General features: G+C 37.6%; 1 protein-coding gene across 5 annotated transcripts in view; it reads left to right on the top strand.

Moving 5' to 3' along the window:
* ZC3H12C (zinc finger CCCH-type containing 12C) overlaps positions 1-20,639 on the top strand; it is a 62,507-nt gene that overhangs the window by 34,709 nt on the left and 7,159 nt on the right. For all 5 annotated transcript variants that reach the window (XM_089508223.1, XM_089508226.1, XM_089508224.1 and 2 more), the window contains exon 2: positions 7,782-8,533. In XM_089508223.1, the coding sequence (XP_089364349.1) occupies positions 7,854-8,533 (680 nt within the window). In that variant the 5' untranslated portion in view covers positions 7,782-7,853. The remainder of the gene's footprint in view (positions 1-7,781; positions 8,534-20,639) is intronic.

The raw sequence follows: 20,639 nt of genomic DNA, 5'->3' as shown, positions 1-20,639 counted from the left end.
TAAATGATGCATGCGTCTTAAGAGTCCAGAAGCTGTGCCAAAGCCACGATCCAGTCCTAAGGACTGGAACACAGTTTTGGCACAGGTTCTGGCCTCTTAAAATGTGTGTGTCATTTTAACAGCATACCTCCAAAGTGACCCGAAGCAGTTTTATTTTGGCAGTCTGTATGGGGCCTTTAAAACTTATGCAGTTGCTTTGAATAGAACTTTCCTCACAGGAGTTGCTATACTTACTGTATTACTATAAGAATTGGGACTGCCTGCCTAGATTGAATGTTCTGCTAGCTGTACATGATTTAGATGTTGAAAAATGTGTTTCCCAGTTTCATATTATAAAAAGACCATCCACACACACTGAAATTTTCACAGGTAATAAGTTTGGCTTGAGAACCAAAATTATGGATATGATGCTTGGATAAGTTGAGGATAAAACTTAGGGTCATGAAACAGAGGACGTAAAGGATGAAGGACAGGAAAATGATACCAGGGTACTAAAAAATTCTGGCAAGCATGGCTGTGCTCACCCTAAAGGCTGGGTGGATGAGGAGGAGACTATGGTAAATGGTGTCTGTGCAACGTGTAGGGAAGGCATGGGTACGGCTTAGAAAACTCTCACATGTCAAAATGGATGTAAAGGTAAAACAAAGCAAATGGCAACTGTGTTAACAGTAACTGCAGCTTTTAACTTTAATGTGATAACTTTGCCCAAATATAACCTGGAAAAACTGACAAACATACACAAATATCTTATTGAAATCCTTCAAAGCCTGATTCCTCATCAGTGGAATAATGTCGCTGGAATCCCCTTCATTTAGGTACTCTCTGGATGGACTAAACTCTCACCTTTCACCACTACTCACAGAAGGGGAGGGTTTCTTTTTTGCTAAAAGTTAAGGTGTTGTAGTTACATTGCTCTGCGGATAAGTCAATCAAGAAGTTTTGGAATTCAAACATATAGCTGTGTTATAGACTGTAGAATCAATATGTAACGAGAACTTGTAGCACTTGCATCTGAGGAAGAAGACTTAAGTCTAGGAAAGCTCATGCTGTCAACTTCTTTCTTTCAGTTAGTCTCAGAAGTGCTACAAGTTCTCTCTACATACAGGGTTTGTTGTTGTTCATTTTTTGATTAAAATTTCTTGACTTATACATGAGTATATACAGTTTATGGAACTCAGTAAGCCAATATGATCACAACTTATCTCCCTCCCCCCCAGAGTTTCTTGATTTGTTTCCACGTGTGTTAGAGATTTTCCGATAAAGAGATTTCTAAAACTGCTGTATTCCTTCCAGACGTCATCTGTCACTCCCTGGTTCCATGAACAGAAATTTTTGTAGATTTTAAAGAACATTAACAAATACTTTAGGAAAAAAACACTTTTCTGTGTAAGTTGGCACAAACGTGGCTTCCTCTCAACAATTTTTTTTCATTGTCTCAATTTGATTTTACTACTTTGCAAAGCTCTTGAAGAGTATGGGCATAATTATGCCACTGTTTCAGCACTGTGGCCTTTTCTCCCCCAAAAGAGATGCAAAACATTCTTTGTGGCAGTTAGCTGTAGGGTTTTTGTTTTGTGTTGTTTTGAGTTCTCCTAGTACAACCTTGCAACTTTTACTACTCAAAAATAATTCCCTTTCTTTGTTTCACGAATTAGAAACAATGAAGAAAAAGCTGAAGTCTGCCCAGGCCAGGTGTTTCTTGTTGGCAGCCTGCTCCCTAATGACTCTGGCTCTCATACAGCAGCTGCCTGCTAGTCTCTTTTGTGTGGCCTATTGTTGCTGCACACCCCGCGTTAATACACATGCTGCCCGGGGCAGACCCTGAGAATGACATCAACTTGCTTCTCTTAGAAACCTACAAACCTGACACAGGGTAGGGAGGTTGCTTTGCATCTGCCTGACCAACTAATTGTGAGCCTTTTCTGGCCTGTGATTGGTTGCTCTTCTGCTCAGTAATAGGTTAAGCAAAGACATTGCTATTCCATCTGGTCAACCATTCATTGTTCTGCTTGCCCGCCTGGAAGTTTGCAGCTGAAAATCGTGTTAAGGAGTTGCTTCTAGAACTGCTGCTTAAAAATAAAAGCGTCCCAATATCTGTACTTTCCAGTTAACGTAAGTATTTACACTTGTCTTTGCCAGGGAATAATCATTTTTACTTTTCTCACCTACCAGTTTGTTCTTCTGTGTTCAAATAGAAGGAGCACAATATGTCCCAGACATTTTTAATACATCAAAAACCATCTTCTCCTCCTCCCCATACCACCTAAAATAGCATATTTCAATGTTTTATTCATATTTTAAACTTTCAGTGAAATAGTAAGGGGAAAAAAGCAAGAGTGATATATTGCCAGAAGCTTGAAACTGGTTAATGGTCAATCACAATTTTTCAAGCTGAGTTTCAGCAGTTAACAGAACTAGGAAATGTTTGTTTTGTTTTTGTAAAATGTATAGGAACAAACCCATGCTTGGGATCTTCACTTATATGTATTTAGGGGTTGAATTAGATTTCGTATGACTTCATAATGTGTATTGCAATGAAAGATTCAGTCCAGCTTTGCTGAAACCAAAGGATGCTTTGCCACTGTGGTTTTGGTGATTTCAGATCTGTATGTTATGTGGGTGTATGGGTACACACTTATACCCACTGAGCTCTTTTGTAACTTTGAACTAATTATTACATTTAGTGGTTGGATAGTACGCTAAGGAACACTTAACACTTTATTCATTGAGCCTATCAAATGGGGAAGAAAAAGATATTTTCCAATATCAAATGGGAGGGAAAGGGGTCATAAGAAAGGGTTAAAAAGAGTTTTGCATTTCTACCACATGCCCTATTGTGTGAACATATGCATAAGTCTATTGAAAGTTTTCAGAAGATGGGCAAGCCACCAGTTGCTGGTCTCCTGCAGTTCCAGTAGACATCTGTTGCCCCAGAGCATTAACCAATCTGTTCAACGGGACATCCTTCCTTTGTTAGAGAAAGGGCTGTTGTCTGCATCACTCTCTGAAATACAATGGTAATTAAATACACCCAAAGTCCTGCAGTAGATATTTATTACATATTCATTATTTTGATTTGCACTGGTTATTCCAGATATTCCAGTAATTACTGTGCACATTAAAAACTCAAGTGATCTGTCAGTTCCCCATGCTGACATCTCCTTTGAAATATTGTAATGACATTTTTAGGGGCATTGATTAGAGGGAAGCTTTACTATTGCATCTGAAACAGTTCTTATGTACAGTACCAAAGACCTTGCAGCATAATCTTATCTGGTACTGTTAAATTCTCCTTGTGTGTGTTTCTGCCTTCCGATTTCTTGTTGACCCCATGAATTTCATAAGGATTTCTTAGGCAAGAAATACTAAGAGGTGGCTTTGCCAGTTCCTTTCTGTGAAATATAGCTTATAGCACCAGGGATCCGTTAGCAGTTTCCCATCAAAGTACTAATCAGAGCCGACCCTGCTTACCTTCCAAGAGCAGGAAGGATCAGGAGCTTTTACAGTATTTAAGCTCTAAATCCTCATTAGTATGGTAGAAAGTTACTTTCACAGCTCAAAAAGTAATAATGTAAATAAAAGTGATGGTAATTGGAAGAGGGCTGAAATATTAAACAAACCACTCAAGTTACAACTGTTGGTTAAATTGGATTTGTATGTGATGTTCAACTTAAGTATAATTTATTTTAATATGTCTATTCTACATAGGACAAATGTTGGTTTTAGTCCAGTATAAATTCATGCCAGTATTACAGTCCATTTCAGCAAGGCTTCTTTCACTCTGTGGTTGAGGCTTAGGGCTGAAAAATCTCCTTTCATTATACAGCCAGCTGTTCCCACAGCATTTGGGTATAATTGATATGTTCTATAGTGCATCAGATGGCTTTTCCAAAGACTTAAACATTTTACAGGCATGTACCTCCCAACTTCTGTAAAGTTCCAGCCACCACATGCCATGAAAAAACAAAATAAAGGAGAAGTGTAAATCACATATACCAGTGGGAATGCAGTTTTGAAAACCAAAGCCATGGTGTCTGTTTACAGTGGATACTGATAAACAGTTGCCTGAGACTATAGTGTTGTATATATTTAAATAGGAATAAGTTCAAGGGAACAAAATGCCTAGGGTTATGTCATTATAGCTGTAATTTTAAGCACGTTTACTTTGTTGTAAATGCATGGAACTCTGTGGGACATGTTTCTGATAATTTTTTAATGGGATTGTGTTATACTACAGGAAGTTAAGATAGCCTTCAGTACTTAAAATAACTACTTTGTCTCATTTTGATGTATATAGGTAGTACTATCTCTAGATAATGTTCAGAAAGATCCATGGTTGATCCCTCAGTATACTTTTAAAAAATTCCATTGTATTTGGTGTGATGTATTTTCAGGTAATTATGTGACAGAACTTAATTAAGCATGTTGTGCAATGTAGTCCACGTGTCAAAAATTTGGGCAGCATTAAAATCCATATGTTGTGTTCAGCTTCATATTAATTATTAAAAAATGTCATGAGATTCTGGGAGTTCTGTGACTTGTATACATTAGTTAGCTTTGCAAATACTGCATTTCTTAGGAGTTTATCACACAGGGAAAATTGGAATTTTAAAAGGATCAGAACCCACAGTTATCCAGCGTATTAGACACAATTGCACATTTGGTTCTCACACAAAGTTGCGGACAAACTGCTTAGAATCCGACAAGCAAGTGACATGAAAAAGGAAATAAACATTTTCAGGGAAATATTGGAAATTTGATTCACGAATTTGCTTTTCTTTTTCTTTTTCTTTTTTTGCACAATTGCTCTAGTGTGAAAGCTACTTGCAGTTTATTCACAGGATTCTACCCATTTTTTGTGTTTGTTTCCAGATTTCTCATGGTTCTTTGAGGTGAGTTTACTTCCAGTGCCACAGAATAAGTCAAATAAAATAAGTACCCACTCTTCTTCGTAGCCAGAGCTCTTAAAACAAACAGTTGATGCAAGGGGCAGAAAGGATGGAGAGAGAATGAATGCTTGCCTCAGAATGCTTGTCTTGGCACGCTCCTCTGTGTGTGTGTGTCCTGCTTCAGCTGCAGTGATGCCCAAACTGTCCCCTTTAAGGGATTTTAATTTAATTTAATTAATTTGTTTTATTTATATACCGCTATTCCAAAGATCATAGCGGTGAACAGCAAGTAAGCTAATTAGCAAGTAAGCTAATTTGCCCCCAACAGTCTGGGTACTCATTTTAGCGACCTCGGAAGGATGCAAGCCTGAGTCTTCAGACTCATTTTAGACTTCAGATCCCAGAATCCCAGGCTATTGGCCAACATAGTTGAGGCTTCTGGGAGCTGAAGTCCAAAATCCCTTAAAGGGGATAGCTTGGCCATCACTTCAGCCTTCCCTCCGAGCCAGAGCTCTTAAAGAAACAGCTACTGAGGGAAGGCAGGGATATATACAAACAGAAAGAGATTTGTCTTGGTCTACGTGTAAAAATCATTTGCACATTTGATCACTTTTTGGGATGCACATGCCTTTATCATTAGTGGGATGGAGGCACAATTGGTCCTGTCGTGTGAAAACCATTTGCCCATTTGCACGCAAATGCAGAATGATTTCAGATTCTGCACAGGATAACAGTACTTTGCGTGTGAAAACCATTTGTGCAATTGTGAGTTAATAATGGGTTCTTACTATTTTAAGCTTCCAGTTTTTCCCAGTGTAATAAACTTCTTATTTAGTAACCAGTAGAGAGCCATCATGGTATAGTGGTTTTAATGTTGAACTGTGACTCTAGAGACCAGAGTTCAAATCCCTGCTTCATCATGAACGCCCACTGGGTGATCATGGGCAAGTCACACTCAGCCTTAGAGGAGGCAAAAGTGAACTCCCTCTGAACAAATCTTGCCAAGAAAATCCCGTGATATATTCGCCTTAGGGTCACCATAAGTCAGAAACAACTTGAAGGCACAGAACAAAGTGATTCATGTTTTAGGATTGCTTCGCTTTAACCCTCTGTAGCAAAAGATTATTCTAATAAAAACTTCTCTTTGTGGTATAAATGCCTTACCAAGTTTTTCTATAAATTGAACAAAAAAAAAAATACTTGCACTTCAGTCTAAGATGTGGTAGCATGAAAGTAGATCTTACTGCAATCTTTGTATCCAGGTACTGATATTTTCAGGGCAAAGAGAGTATTTCACAGTGCATGAATTTGATGAAGGATGATTATCTGTGTCTTACTATTGCAATACTATTGTACCAACCTGAATTTACCAGCCCAGTTTAAAAGTATTGACCATAAAATATACTTCCTCCAATCAGAGCAGATTGCAGGGTTTATGGAACAATGATGTCGGAGCTTCCAGATTGGTTTGGCAGCTGCATTGTTCTCCAAGGGTATACCAGACGCACTTAAGTCCCCATCTTTTTCATAGGCTTTGTTCGAACCAAATTATTCTTGCACTCTGCTAGCATTCATGATGGCTTGTTAAAGGAGTGCATCCTAGCAACGAAAGGCTGGTTGCTAAGCAACATAGCTTTCCATAGGTTTTTCTTGCTTAAGATACTTTTTGGTGGTAGTTTTATGAAGGCCGCCAAAGTGTGGGTTTTGAACTGTATTCTTTTATTAGGATACTGTTGTGATTTGTTAGTGGCAATGGTCTACAAGTGAATTGCAGCAGTTAGTAAATCACAACCTTGTTCAGTTTTGCTTCCTGAGTTCAGCATGCATTTAGAGTGCAGCTTTGTATGAATGAATCTAGAGATTGTTGTTTTTGTAAAGTCAGGTCTCTTGCATCTTTTTGTAGCTAATACTGGTATTCTGTTAACTGGCATTACTATTGTTGGGCATTCTTTGAAATGAAACTGAGAATATCACGAAAATGAATAAGTACTTTTGAAAGAGACTGAAATCGATTGAATGGGCAAATTTCTTTTTTAGTTCCATACTGCAAACTTTAAGGTCTAAGGTAAAAAAAGCTTTGTGATTGTTCAACAAATACATGCTTAGGAACTAAAGAGCTGTGACAGGAAAGGGGAGGAAGAAATATTGGGGATCGACATATTCAGCTTTGACAAAAATATATATTAATAGCCTCCATCCACAGTCAGTCATGTGTGAGGATCTCCTGAGCCCAACAGATGCTAAGCACTATCATGTGTGATGTTGTTTGAGAAAAGGTGACAAAAAATGAGTGCTTGAAATAGTCTTTCCCATCTCTGGAAAACTATATACTGTAGTCATTAACTCATCCTGCAGTGATGGATTCAGAGCATGGGACATCCAACAGGAGAGTAATTACCAATGCAGAGCTGCTTTCTTTCTGCTGATCACCACTTCTGGATTGGAACAATTAGTCTTAATCTCTCTCAATTTTAATTTATGTAAAATTACAGGTACATAAATGGCTTTGTATTTTTCAAAAGATCCTTTAAAAGCATCTCATCTGATTGGTCTTATCCAGACAATGGATGTTATGTCAAGCTGTCAGCTGGACCTGTGTTGAAGTTGAAACCCAAATTGTCTGGGTGAACTTATTACCCTATACAAAGATCAGAGGCCAGCGTAGGTTTTCCCAAAATAATTGTGGAGGCTTGGCAAATTTATATTTGTTCAATGAAGGTATTCAGTGAACCTTTCACAAAGATGAGATTCACATTTATCTCACCATATGATTTTTATCTACTGTTGAGAAGGCAAATAAACTAAATCTTAAGAAATGTTCAAGTTCCATTTTAAAAAGCATTACCTTATTTACCTTATTACCTAGTTCTAATCATATTATTTCTTCTTTAGGAATACAGGATACTTTATATTCAGAAATACAGAAAAACCAACAAAGTGGAGTCAAATACATGCAGCAGCTTCATGGGCTTGAAGGATCACTTGGGACATGACCTAGGCCACCTCTATGGGGATACCGCAGAGACTCAAATCATTGCACCTTGGTCAATGGTAGAGAAACCAACAATGGATAAAATTAACTCTAGGAAGGAGGATGCTAACAAGGAGACTTCTGAAGAAACTGGAAGTTCCAGTTGCGATTCTGAGGAAAGCACAAATTCTGATAATGAATCAGAACGATCAGCTACAACTGGATCATGCTTCTTACCTAAGACTCATAGACAGCTGTGTAGGTCTCCTTGCCTAGAACCACATATATTAAAACGCAATGAAATCTTGCAAGACCTTAAACTAGAGGAAGCTCAGATAGTGTCTAAAGAAGTTAAGAAGCCTCCTGACGTTATGAAAGAATATCAAACCAAACTAGAGTTTGCACTTAAATTAGGTTACTCTGAAGAACAGGTTCAGCTTGTCCTCAATAAACTTGGTACAGATGCTTTAATCAATGATATCTTGGGAGAACTTGTCAAACTTGGAAATAAAACTGAAACTGAACAGAGTGTAAGTAGCATTAACAGCTGCATAATGCGAGAAGCATCTTCTGTTGAGTCACAGAGATCTGATTCTCCTCTTCAGGAGGATGTGCCAGTGGATGGTGATAACTTGAGACCTATTGTTATCGATGGCAGCAATGTTGCAATGAGGTATGTTGTTTCTACATTAATGATAGGTTCTTATGTATGTTTGATTTAAATTTTAATCAGCTGTAGATTTTATTTGTGATTATTATTCAAATAGTCATGCATTTAACTGTAGTATTTATTGTAGTTTTATTAAAACTAAAACCCAAGAAAAATGAAAATAAAAACAGTGATATAGAGGAAGAATAGCAGAGCAGCTTTTAAAAATGGAGCTTCCTAAAGTACTTGTAAAATATGAATATGCCTTTTAAAATGATTAAAAATAAATATCTATTGTAAGTTTTATAACTATATAAAATTAAAAGTGTGGGATTTTGTGCACATTTTGAATGAGATTAGATATTGAACAGAAGGAAAAATAAAATATTCTGTGTACATAGGAAGACAGGATTCATATCCCTACTTGGCCATGGAAGCCCTTGAGCAAAGCATACTCTGTTAGAGAAAGGCAAAGGCCAACCCCCTCTGAACAAAGCTTGCCAAGAAAATCCTGTGATAAGCTCACTTTAGGATTGCCATAGGTCAGAAACTACTTGAAGGCATATAACAAGAATATATGTAAGAAGATTATTCAAAATAATGACAGATACTCTGTAAGGTTAAAAAATACCACAAGGACATGTATTCTATGTATTCTCCAGAGGATTTCCCTAATCATCTTCAACCCTCACTCTCATTCTCACTTGCAAACTGTGACTGGCACCAGGGTTCAGTGGGAGGAACTGGTCTGCATGGGGAAATCCACAGCTGTCTCAATATATGCTTTTTTATGGGGTCACTGAACATAGTACTAAAAAAATTGCTGCTTTGTGTGTTTTCATACCTTATTTTCCTAGTTCTGTTCCTACTGTCTTCACTCTACCCTAAATGGTTAAATCTTCACTATAGTTTAATTTCTTGGTCTGAAGTGGACATGTGTTGCACCAATATTGGCAAAATGTGCAGTGTGTTTGTTAGTTCTACTTGGGCACCAGGTTAATTTTTAATTGTTGATTTAACTCTTCTTTCTTTCTGACTCATTCTGTATTCCCCTCACCCACTCAGTGTTGATTCTACCTCTTTCCTCTTACCTTCTCCTTCATACATCCTACATTCATCTTCTCCTTCTGCCCTAGTCCCTTTTTCTCTTATCTTTCTCCTCTCCATTATCCCAGAACTATTTGCTGAACATCTCCTTCAAGCACTCTATCATTCTCATGCTTCCTTCTCAAACTCACACATCCCTTGAATAAACATCTTACCTTTTTTCTCCCCACCCCATATCTACTAGTTTCATTCAACTTCCCCTTCCTTCCCTTCTCCTTATCCTATTCACTTGTCTTTTCTCTCTTCATCTTCCTTTTTTTCTCTCATCCTCTCTTTCTAGCCCTCACTTCTCTTAACTACACTCATCATTTCCTTCTCCTTGTCCCCCCTCACTCTTTCCCACTTATTCCCAAACTCGCTTGAAATCATGGCTGGGATATGTTAGGTTTTTAGCATTTTAAAGCTGTAAATTCATCATCACCATCCCCCCCCCAAATATTTCATTGTTATTAATAGCATTATGATGATGATGATGGTTATTGATTGGAGTGATCTAGCCTAACATTGGGGGAAAGGGAAATGTGGCCAATAAGGGGCACTGGTTAATGGAAACAACCCATTAAAAACAGATTAGGAAAAATTATTTGGAGAATTATTTGGTTGAAGTACAATTCTCATGTGTTATTAAAGCAGCACTTGCAAAGCAGTTAAAACAGAGCTGGGAAAAGGTGGGCCTTTCCTCTTCAAAAACATTAGTTTCCAAACAGTGAAGTATTTTCACATGTGATGTACTATTTTTTTTAATTGAAATGATTTGCTCTGAGCAGCTGTGGTTGATGTTTAATGCAGTATGGTTAAAGATAGCAGTAGGGATCATTCCCATGACATCACACTAGGCCTCAGATTTTAGTGTAGAAATCCTGAGATCTGCATGCTTTTGACATAGTAACCCTATGTACCATATAGACACAGGGGTTCCATTCTGGACCTCTCTGTGGATGCCAAAAACTGTGGGACCTCAAGTCCCATTCATTTTAATGGCAGCACAGCCATGTGCCATCGCTGCTTTTGGGGTGAATGGGCTGGAACCATCCATGGATGCTCAAATCCACAGATGGCAATTATGTGGATGGGGCTGGCGGATTGTAGAACTAATTTTGGATTTAGCCCTATATTTTCCTTTCCTCATAGTATTCATCTCCTAAAATATATTGGGCTTTTTAACACTCAAACATCATGGTTTAGAATCCAAACCATGATTTAAGTTTCAAATTGTCAAAGTAAACCATACTTTAGAGTTGCTTGTCTAGATGTTTTTAATCTATTCCTCTTTCAATTTCTATAATATAACTGTTCCTGAAGAGGAAGCAACAACTGAAACTGATTTGTCTATTCAGATTATAACAATACAGTTGTCCCTCCTGATTCATGGGGAATCCATTCCAGGCCCCCCATGAATCAGAAAACGGCAAATATTCAAGCCCCCATTGAAAACAATGGCGGAGTGCTCCAGCATATGGCCTCATACGCGCACTGCGGGCATATGCAACATTTTGTCCATCCTGGCTCCCATCAGCGGAAAAATTCAAGACTGTGACTGGGAAGTCAGCGAATCTGGATGGACGACTGTAGTTACTATAGTTTCCAAGCAGCTTCTCTGATTGAGACACTAACAAGCTGGTAGATTCTACTGTAATTCTGAATCAGAATATTTAAAAAATCCTTATCTGTATAGCCCTAGCTATAACAAGACCAAAGGAATATTATTGCAGCAGCAACCTTTTCTCTCGCCTTCTTCATATCTCGCCTTCTTCCCAGTTTGGGTGTCAAAGTGGTTTACAATAGATTTTTTTTTAAAAAGCTTGTGAATGGTGCTTTGTTTCAAACTAATGGTGCCAGTGTTTTTTTCTGTTAGGTAATTTTTTAAAAACATGCCAGCACCATGATTTTTCTCTTCTAAATCGCACTATTTTGTGCACCTGAAGCAGAGAGTGCTTTGGGGCACCCTTTACAAATCTTGGTAAATGTGCTTTCCCCCATGGACTACTCTGGATATATAAGAAGCATCCTTTAAAATAATAGGGTGCGTCTACATAATAAAGGTATTATCTCTTTTATTGAAATATTAAACGAACACTGCAAACCGTTGTTATTAGAATTCAGAAAGATATTCAACGGAGAGAAATTAGTGCAGTTTCTGTCCAAACTGGAAGGATCATCAACATTCATTGTAGTAACCTTGAAAAAGCACCTGAGCTTTAATTAATATGATGTAGAATATATTTGTAAAATCCATTTCCTTCTGCATGTTATTCCTTCTGTATGTAACTGTAGTAATGGAACAAATTTGGAACGGTCTCCCCGAGGAGCTCCGTCTTGTGACCTCCCTGGTAACATTTAAAAAGAGGCTCAAAACCTTCCTCTTCTGTCAAGCCTTCCCCCCGTAAAATGAAGCTGTGTATTCCTGTTCCCATCGATTCTCTGCCTTACCCTGTTGAATGATTGTGTTCAGATTTTGTATAATTTGTATTAGTGGATTTTATCTATTTTTATGAGATGTTTTTAATGGTTTTTATATGGTCTGTAAACCGCTTTGATCTATGGAAAAGAGGTATACAAATAAAATTTATTATTATTATTATTATTATTATTGGAGAAAACTATACTGATAATGTACATTCATTCATATTTTACTTTATAATCCTGTAATTTCTTATTTTTATAATTCTTACGATCTCATTTTCTAGACTAAGGTCCAAAACACACTGCAGAAATAATCCAGTTTCAGGCCACTACAGCTGCCCTGGCTCAGTGCCAGGGAATCCTGGGAACTGTAGTTTATTGTGGCACCAGAGCTCTTTGACAGAGGCTAAATGTCTCACAAAACAACAGTTCCCAGAATTCCCTAGCACTGAGGGCAGTTAAAGTGGTCTCAAACTGGATTGTTTCTTTGAACCTAACAGTCAGTACAAAACTAAACAGTTAAAAGAAATCTTACCTCACTGAGCTTTTATAATGACTCCTTGCTTTAAAAGAAGTACAATAAAACACCATGAATCTTCTCTTCCAAACATGTAGGATTACGTTAAGTGACCAGAGTTACTCATGAAGCTTTTTGTTAGATATTTCCATCATTATGTATTTTCTTCCACAGTACTGGAGAATCTCTTGACATTAACAAACTGCAGCATATTATGAATATAAACCTGATTGAGTGGAGCAAGGAGAAAAGGGACAAACAGTTTTTCAACAAAACTATATAGTTTTCAAAACAACAATAATTTGTGTAAGATTCAAAACTCCAAAGAGTACATCTGGAAAAATGCTTTGAATTTCAAGTACAAGCGCCAGATTTCTAGAGCACAAAATGAAATGTTTAAATGCCATCCCTGAACAGGAGTAAATACGTATTTATTATTTTAAAGTCTTCTCATCATGATTTTCAAGTCTTCTTAGTTATAACCCAGGGATGTTTTTTCAAACCCTGCTAAAGAGTTGTAATACCTATTGTAAAAATGAAATTGAGGTGATTACATAACAGAAAATATGTGTTCTACAGCCTTTAACAAATAGTATCAGTTGCTGCCATGAAGTTAAGTGTAATGCTTTAGTAAACCAGGGCTGCAAGCTAGAATAGTTGCTTATTCATATCTGAGGGCACCACATGTGCAACCAGAGCCTTCTTGGCAGTTTCTACAGCTGCACCCAAAAAGATAAGCAGTTAGTTCATCTGTTGTGGGAAATGTGAGGAGGAAAAATATTAAAGCTCCAGTTGTGTGATGGGAAGACCCTTTCAAGCACAACTTCATGGCTTTTTGAGTAGCTCTCATTTTCTATAAAACACCATAAATGCTACTCCAGTGTGCTTGGAGAGGAATAAAAATGAGCCTTCCCCCAAGTTGCATGTCTGTAACTTGGAACATTATGGTACTTTTGAGAAGCAATTCATTCCCAGTACTTAGTGCAGCATTTGGAGAGTAACCCATTGCAACATTGAAAAATTTCTTGTAGCACCTCTCTTTATTTTTCTGTTACTTTTCAGAACTCTTAACAGAGGGGAAAAGCCTTTGGATTAATAGAATCATGGGATTCTATGATTCTATGAATCCCAAAGCTTTTTTCTGATTGATAAGAAAGTCAGAGAACCAACGTGGCATAGTGGTTTGAGCATTGGACTATGACTCTGGATGGAAACTAGGGTTCAAATCCCAGCTCGGCCATGGAAACCCACTGGGTGACCTTGGGCAAGTCACATTCTCTCAACCTCAGAAGATGGCAATGGCTGAAGAAACTTGCCAAGAAAACCCTATGATAGGCTTACATAATATGATAGGTCAGCATAAGTCAGAAACAGTTTGAAGGCACACAACAACAACAGCAACAAGAAAAACAAAAGTCACATAAAACCTGAGTAATTCCTGTCAAAACGCCTCTAAAAATGCCATTTAATGGTGATATTTAAAAGTCACTGGGAAGCTGTTACTCATTACATTAATAAGGAACTTTAATTTCACTTTTTACACTACTTGCCATTTATCTCTTTGTTGCTCTCCCAAAAGTAACTCGCTGCAGGTAACTGTTACTTCCTTGCTACATCCAAGCCATGGTCTTGCTCGCCATTTTTCAGCAGTTCTCTGCCTTTATCTGTCTTTCCCTCAACTCACACAATGCCATGTCAAGCTGGTTCTTTCATCCTGCTGTGGGGCAGGACCAGCTCTGACACTGATGATATATAATTTTATTTATATTGCTTATTTGCCTTGCAGCCTAAACTCTTTGAGCAATTGAGCATTTAAATTTTGTGCAATCAAATCAAACAGATAAAATACTGTATCACTAAAATAAATAAAACAACCCAAAGTCATAATAAATAATGGAAGTAGAGTACCATCATATTTAATAATAACACCAAGATCTGTTCTGAACATTGAAGACCAGCATCATAATAATACTGAACCCTTTTCTGAATTTTTGTCTTCATGGTTTAGAATCCCACTGTGGGAGAAAGGCAGAATATAAATCCTGGAAATACTGTAAATAAATAAATAAATAAATAAATAAATGCATGCCACAGTTCTGTGGATTTTTTAAAAATATAGTTTCGTTTTTTGTGTTTACACATATTCAAAAAATTCCAGAAGCTAGTAGACAGAACATCACATTGATTGAAACATTTTGACCAAGGAGGTGCATTGAGCTTAAATCTAATCACTTCCCATGATCAAGTTGACCTACCAAAATAGAGCCAAACATTTACATGTCTTCATTTTGTTGGACCAGGTCAAACTTTAAAAAATGGACTGTATCCATTAGTGGTTTCACTATAACAGAAAGTGTGTCCACTCATGTGTCAGAACTCCAGGTTTTCTTACCTTTGGATATGAGAAACAGGAGCCTTATGTAGAAAGAAAAGATGAGGTGCACCATCCTCCAAGGTAAATGCCACAATTTGGATACAATACTGGAGAGAAATCATTCATTCTTACCTAAAAGGCAAGTTTTGTTGAATTTATTTGACATTTGGCCAGAATGCTGAGGCTAATAAACAGATATTTTTAGTAAGCCGTGTTGAGGCATGAAAACATGACCATAAAATCATAGTGCAGTTAATCATAGACACTCTGCTGCCTTTAATGGAATCAGGATTTCACCCAGTAGGTCTTATAGCTTCCACCTTAGTAATGAACCATGCTAAGCTTGCCTTTAAAAGTACATCCAATTACACAAAGTGACATTTCCAAGAGGTTGGTGGCAGCAAAAGAAATACTGTTGCATCTACAATGCATTTTTCCCCGTTGCATGTCTCTTTTTCCCATTACCGATAGAAGACATGTAAAAATTGCATGAACATTCTCTTTGCTGCAGGTTCTCATTGGTACAAATCATAAAGGAAAATATAAATTAATGACAGTGTTCTCCCAACTAGACTGCCTTCAAGTTCAATTTGAAGATATTATTATTTACAGTAGAATATGACTGGCTCTTCAGTGGATGAATACTGATTAATTGCGCATTTCTACAAATGCAAAAAACAAGGGTAACTAATGCTTGTGATTTTTGTGAAGGCCTTGACTCCACTTCCAGTGTTCTAAGCCATTAAAACGTCAGAGTCTTTTATATTGATTAGATTAGTTTAAGTGCCTTCTGAAAGGTGAAACATACAGTGGTTATTTTTTCTAATAAAAGTGAGCAACAAAGAGATGTTCACAATTTGGCCTTGACAGAAATACCTTTCTATCAGTTATGCCTCACCCTTTCCAGTTTTCTCTTGCCTGTTGCTGTGGTTTTGGTTCTTCAAGCATTATGCCCCCTTGAGCAATTTTTAAATATGTGTTGGTATTATCATAAGTAATTTTAGTTTACATGGATAGCAAACCACTCTCTTAACAGCTAAAACAAATGTAAAACATAAAATGTACAGGCACAACAAAATGAAAAATCAGAGAACAGCAGGCTTGGGTACAGACAATTTTTAACAAACTGTTAGTAATTACCAAGGAAAATAGCTATATTAATAAGCTTCTCTTGGTTGCAAATAATCACTTGCTTCTGATACTCTAAATATGATTCCTCTGAAACAACCCTCTCCAATCTTGAACTCTTTTGGAGCACAACTCCCATCAACCTAGATAAATATAACTAATGGTAAAGGATTATGGGAGTTGAAGTTCAAAATATCTAGAGGGCACCAGCTTAAGAAAGGTTACACTGAAGATTTATCTAGTTCAAAGCCAGCTTGGTCTGTTATCTTTCGTAGTAATCTTTGAGTCTCATAAATTTGGTTTAAATACGTCCAGGAAATAATCAGAAACTACTTAAATTTCAGGGAGATCCACTTGCATTTTCAAACCTAGCATTTTGGTCCAAATGCATCTGAGGAAGTAGACTGAATTCTACAAAAGCTCATGCTGCCAACTTCTTTCTTTCAGTTAGTTTCAAAAGTGCTACAAGATCTCTCTGCATACTAGTTGTGACTAGTAATTGGATTTAAGCCTTGCTTTTTTAAACAGATATGTCATAAAACTAGAAAAAAGACAAACTCAGTTCTAAGTAAATGCTTTATAAGGAATAGGTGGCTGAGATCATATACCCAGGGAGTTATATTCTAGCGACAGATGTAAGGTATTGCATTCCACTCTTTTTAAAGAACACACATCCATCACTACCTATTGGAGTGCAGAAAATGTTTTTCTGTGGCCCGTTATAAACGGGCCTTAAAGTACGCAATGAGCACGTACTAGGGTTAGAAATGGACGTCCTTTCCGGACGCCCCTAACCCTAGTATGTGCTCTGCGCGTAGAAAATGGCGGCGGCCGTTCCACACAGCCACCACCATCACTATGTCACAACCGCACCACCTCCAAACGAGGCGGCATGGTTGTGATGTATTGGGGCCGCATTTTGCCGCTTCCCCGCGGCCTGGAAAGCGGCAGATCGGGGCCTTAGCGGCTGCCGCTCTGGCTGCTGAGGCCCTGATCCGGCGGGGAAACGGGCGGGTGCAGGCTGCCGCTTTTCGGCAGTCTGTAACCCGCCTGTGATAGGTATTTGAGCAGAAGTAAGCTTTACAGTGCTATTTGATACTTGCCTCGTCGCAGAGGAGAATTTCACTGTGTTCAGTGTGAGTTACAGATAAATGTGTATGAGATTACAGTTTAACCTTTGTTTATCTTTCATGTAACTCTATGAGGGGTTTCTTTTCCATAAGAGAAAGTGAGAGTAATCAGTTATTTATATATACTGTATTTTATAGTCGTATCCATGGCATCTACAAAATACTCTTTATGCACCATAATTAAGTAGAGAGCCTTAAAGCAATTTTTTGTTGTTGTTAACCACCCTTGAGTCGATCTCAACTCATGGCAACCCTGTGGATGAGACATCTCCACGACTCCCTGTCATCCACTGTTCTTCTAAGTTCTTGCAGATTCATACCCATGACCGTCTTAATTGAATCCATCCATCTAGCATGTGCTCTTCCTCTCTTTCTACTCCCCCCACCTTTCCTAACATTATTGTGTTTTCCAGTGAGTCGTGCCTTCTCATGATGTGGCCAAAGTATGACAGCCTTGGTTTAGTCATCTTAATGTTATTATTATAATATTATAGACAGGCCAAAATAAAGCTGCTTCGGGTCACTTTGGAGGTATGCTGTTTAAATCATGCATGCGTCCTAAGAGTCCGGAAGCCACGCCAAAGCCATGATCCAGTCCTAAGGACTGACGTGCAGCTTTGGTGCAACTTCCAGACTCTTAGGACACATGTATCATTTAAACAGCATACCTCCAAAGTGACCCGAAGCAGCTTTATTTTGGCAGTCTGTATGGGGCCACTGTTACTCTATTTATAGTACAGGGATGAGAAATGTATGTCTCTCCAGATGCTGGTAGAGTGGAGCAGAGTTTTCATCATTTTTAACTAGCTAGGCTTTGTGAAAATTATGTGCCCACCAGCATCCGCCCTGGCTCTTTATAAAGTTCTTTGGGTTTTATTGCTTGTTTTTAATTAGTGTAAGCCACCCCTGGAGGCTAGTTTGGCACATGGTGGCATATATATTAATGCCAAAATCATTCTCTGAGTGATGATCCTTCTGTAGCCAAAAGTAACACCAACTGTGGTCAAAGATTTCCAATATGAAGTTTCTTTGGAAGGGAGACCCTCCTCCACAATGGACTGAGCATGTTCAATAGCCACAGAACCATGAGTTAATTTTAAAAATGAGGAAAGTGAGCAGAATGGGCCAATTGGCTAGAAGTGACCACCGAAAAAGGACCATGATGGCAGAAACACAGGAGGCTTCAGAATGTTGATGATGATTCTATGAGTTTTTATTTACACTAGTAGAAAGCAAGGAGTACAGAAAAGAATTACACATCTCTCTGTTCCTTCATTGTCCATTTCTCTTGGCCCTTTCCAAATTTAAGCATGATATACAATGAAAGAAAACCCATATACTGTAAATACTGAAAAGTACAGCAGTAATTGTTGCTGTTCTTTATAGTCCGACTTTTACCCTGTATAGAACATAAAGCAGCTTAGAACAGTTAAAACAAACATAGTTTAAAAATTTACATGATACAAAAGTTTAAAAGCAATTCACTAAAATCAGCTAAAAACATAAACCCTTGAAAACAACAGCAAATCACATTATCCATATCCATCACATTATACAAAATCTGATTCTTCTTTTTTTAAAAAAAAAAATGTGATCAAAGACCTAACAGAATAAAAAGAGGATTGCTCATTCCAGAAAGATAAGGAAGATACTAGTTTGTCTTCTCTGGAAAGGAAGTTCCAGAGCCTTGGTGATTTCAAAGCACAGGCAGATTCATATGGCAAGAACCATTTTATATGAATAAACAAGTACCTTGTTAATACCCTAGGCCTGAATCAAACAGCCTATAATCCACTTTTACCCATGGTAAGAGAAAGAAAGGTTATACATTAAATAATAAATAATTAAATAATTCAGTTAGAGTGGACCCACTGAATCAATAAGTCTTATGTAAGCTTTGATTTGTCATGCAGCAACTGATTCAGTAGGCCTCCTCATGGCTAGGGGGTTTAGACCTTTTTCAATTATGGTAATTTAATTATGGTAATAATAATAATGCAGGTTGAGTCTCCCTTATCTGAAATACTTGAAACAAGAATTGTTTTCAATTTCAAATTTGCTTGGATTTTGGAATCGTTGCATATACATAATGATATATAGTTGCATATACATAATGAGACAGGTCCCAAGTTTAAACATGAAGGTAATTTTATACACAATATTTTCACTAATTGTGCTTACTGGAAAGATGGGATAAAATATAACAATCATTAAAAATGTCAAAATAATGAATACTGGGAAACCATGTTAATTGTTCCCTAGGGGTGATGTGAGACCTCCTCCACTCAATTTTTAAAAAATATAGCTGGGATTAAGATCAAACAGTGTAAAGACATAACTCTTTAATACTAAAGTGATACTAGTCAAAGCCATTTTCCATATGTACCATGTGAAAGCTGGACAGTGAAAAAAGCTGATAGGAAGAAAATCAACCCAATTGAAATGTGGTGTTAGAGAAAGTTACTGCGAATACCATGGACAGTGAAGAAGACAAACAAGTGGGTCTTACAACAGATCAAGCCTGAACTCTCTTGGGAAGCCAAGATGATTAAATTAAGGCTGTTGTACTTTGGCCCCATAAGAGTTAAAATGAATCACAGGAAAACACAATGATGCTAGGGAAGGCAGTAGAAAAAGAGGAATACTGCATGACAGATGGATAAACTCAGTCAAGGAAACCAAGCCATGAGTCTGCAAGACCTGACCAGGCTTGCCATGAATAGAAGTTGACTTGACGGCAGTTAACAACAACAAATTTTTACCATTTGTTTTGCAAAAATGCTCTGGGTTGATGGGGACCATTGGTGAACAGGAACTTTCAGGTCTAGCCCAAATCAAATTGAAATCTGAACTTTTACCAAGCCATTCTAATACATTCAGGTACTAAGACATCCTGGCACATCTATGAAGTGGACTGGAGTCCACAAAAGTGTATGCTAGAAAATTCTATTTCTCACTTGATCTCGAAGATACTGCATGGTTCTTGATTTTTGCAATATTATTTTTAGGTTATTGTTTTCAAATGATTCCAGTGTTACTTTTGCTCTGTATTTAGGGAGACTATCCTGTTGGAAGGTGAACCTCCACCTCAGTCAAAGGTTCCATGCAGACTAGGTTTCTTCTCATCCCTCCTACCTCTGACCAGTTTTCCAGAGAAAAAAGGTCCCTTTAGTGTGATTCTGCCACCATCGTGCTTCATCACAGAGATTGCTGGTTGTGACTAACAATTGGATTTATACCTCAGACTTTGGTCCATTGCATAAATAGTATAAATTTTGATACTCATCCATGAGCGAAGCCCAAGAATATAAACATTTTAATGTAAAAACACTGAAATGATTTTTGTGACTTCTTGGTGGTGGGACTGAAAAGCAGCATATATTATATACACAGAACAATTGCATTTTTCTAGAAAATGAAAAGACCAGTTTCTTGAATGTGCTGTGTTGCTTTTCTTAGCTTACAAGAGTG

The sequence above is a fragment of the Sceloporus occidentalis genome, unplaced genomic scaffold (assembly GCF_023333645.1).
Source record: "Sceloporus occidentalis isolate IW3139 unplaced genomic scaffold, rSceOcc1.0.p SCAF_2, whole genome shotgun sequence".
In the NCBI taxonomy this organism is placed as follows: Eukaryota; Metazoa; Chordata; class Lepidosauria; order Squamata; family Phrynosomatidae; genus Sceloporus; species Sceloporus occidentalis.
This window is presented reverse-complemented; position numbering and strand designations above follow the sequence as displayed.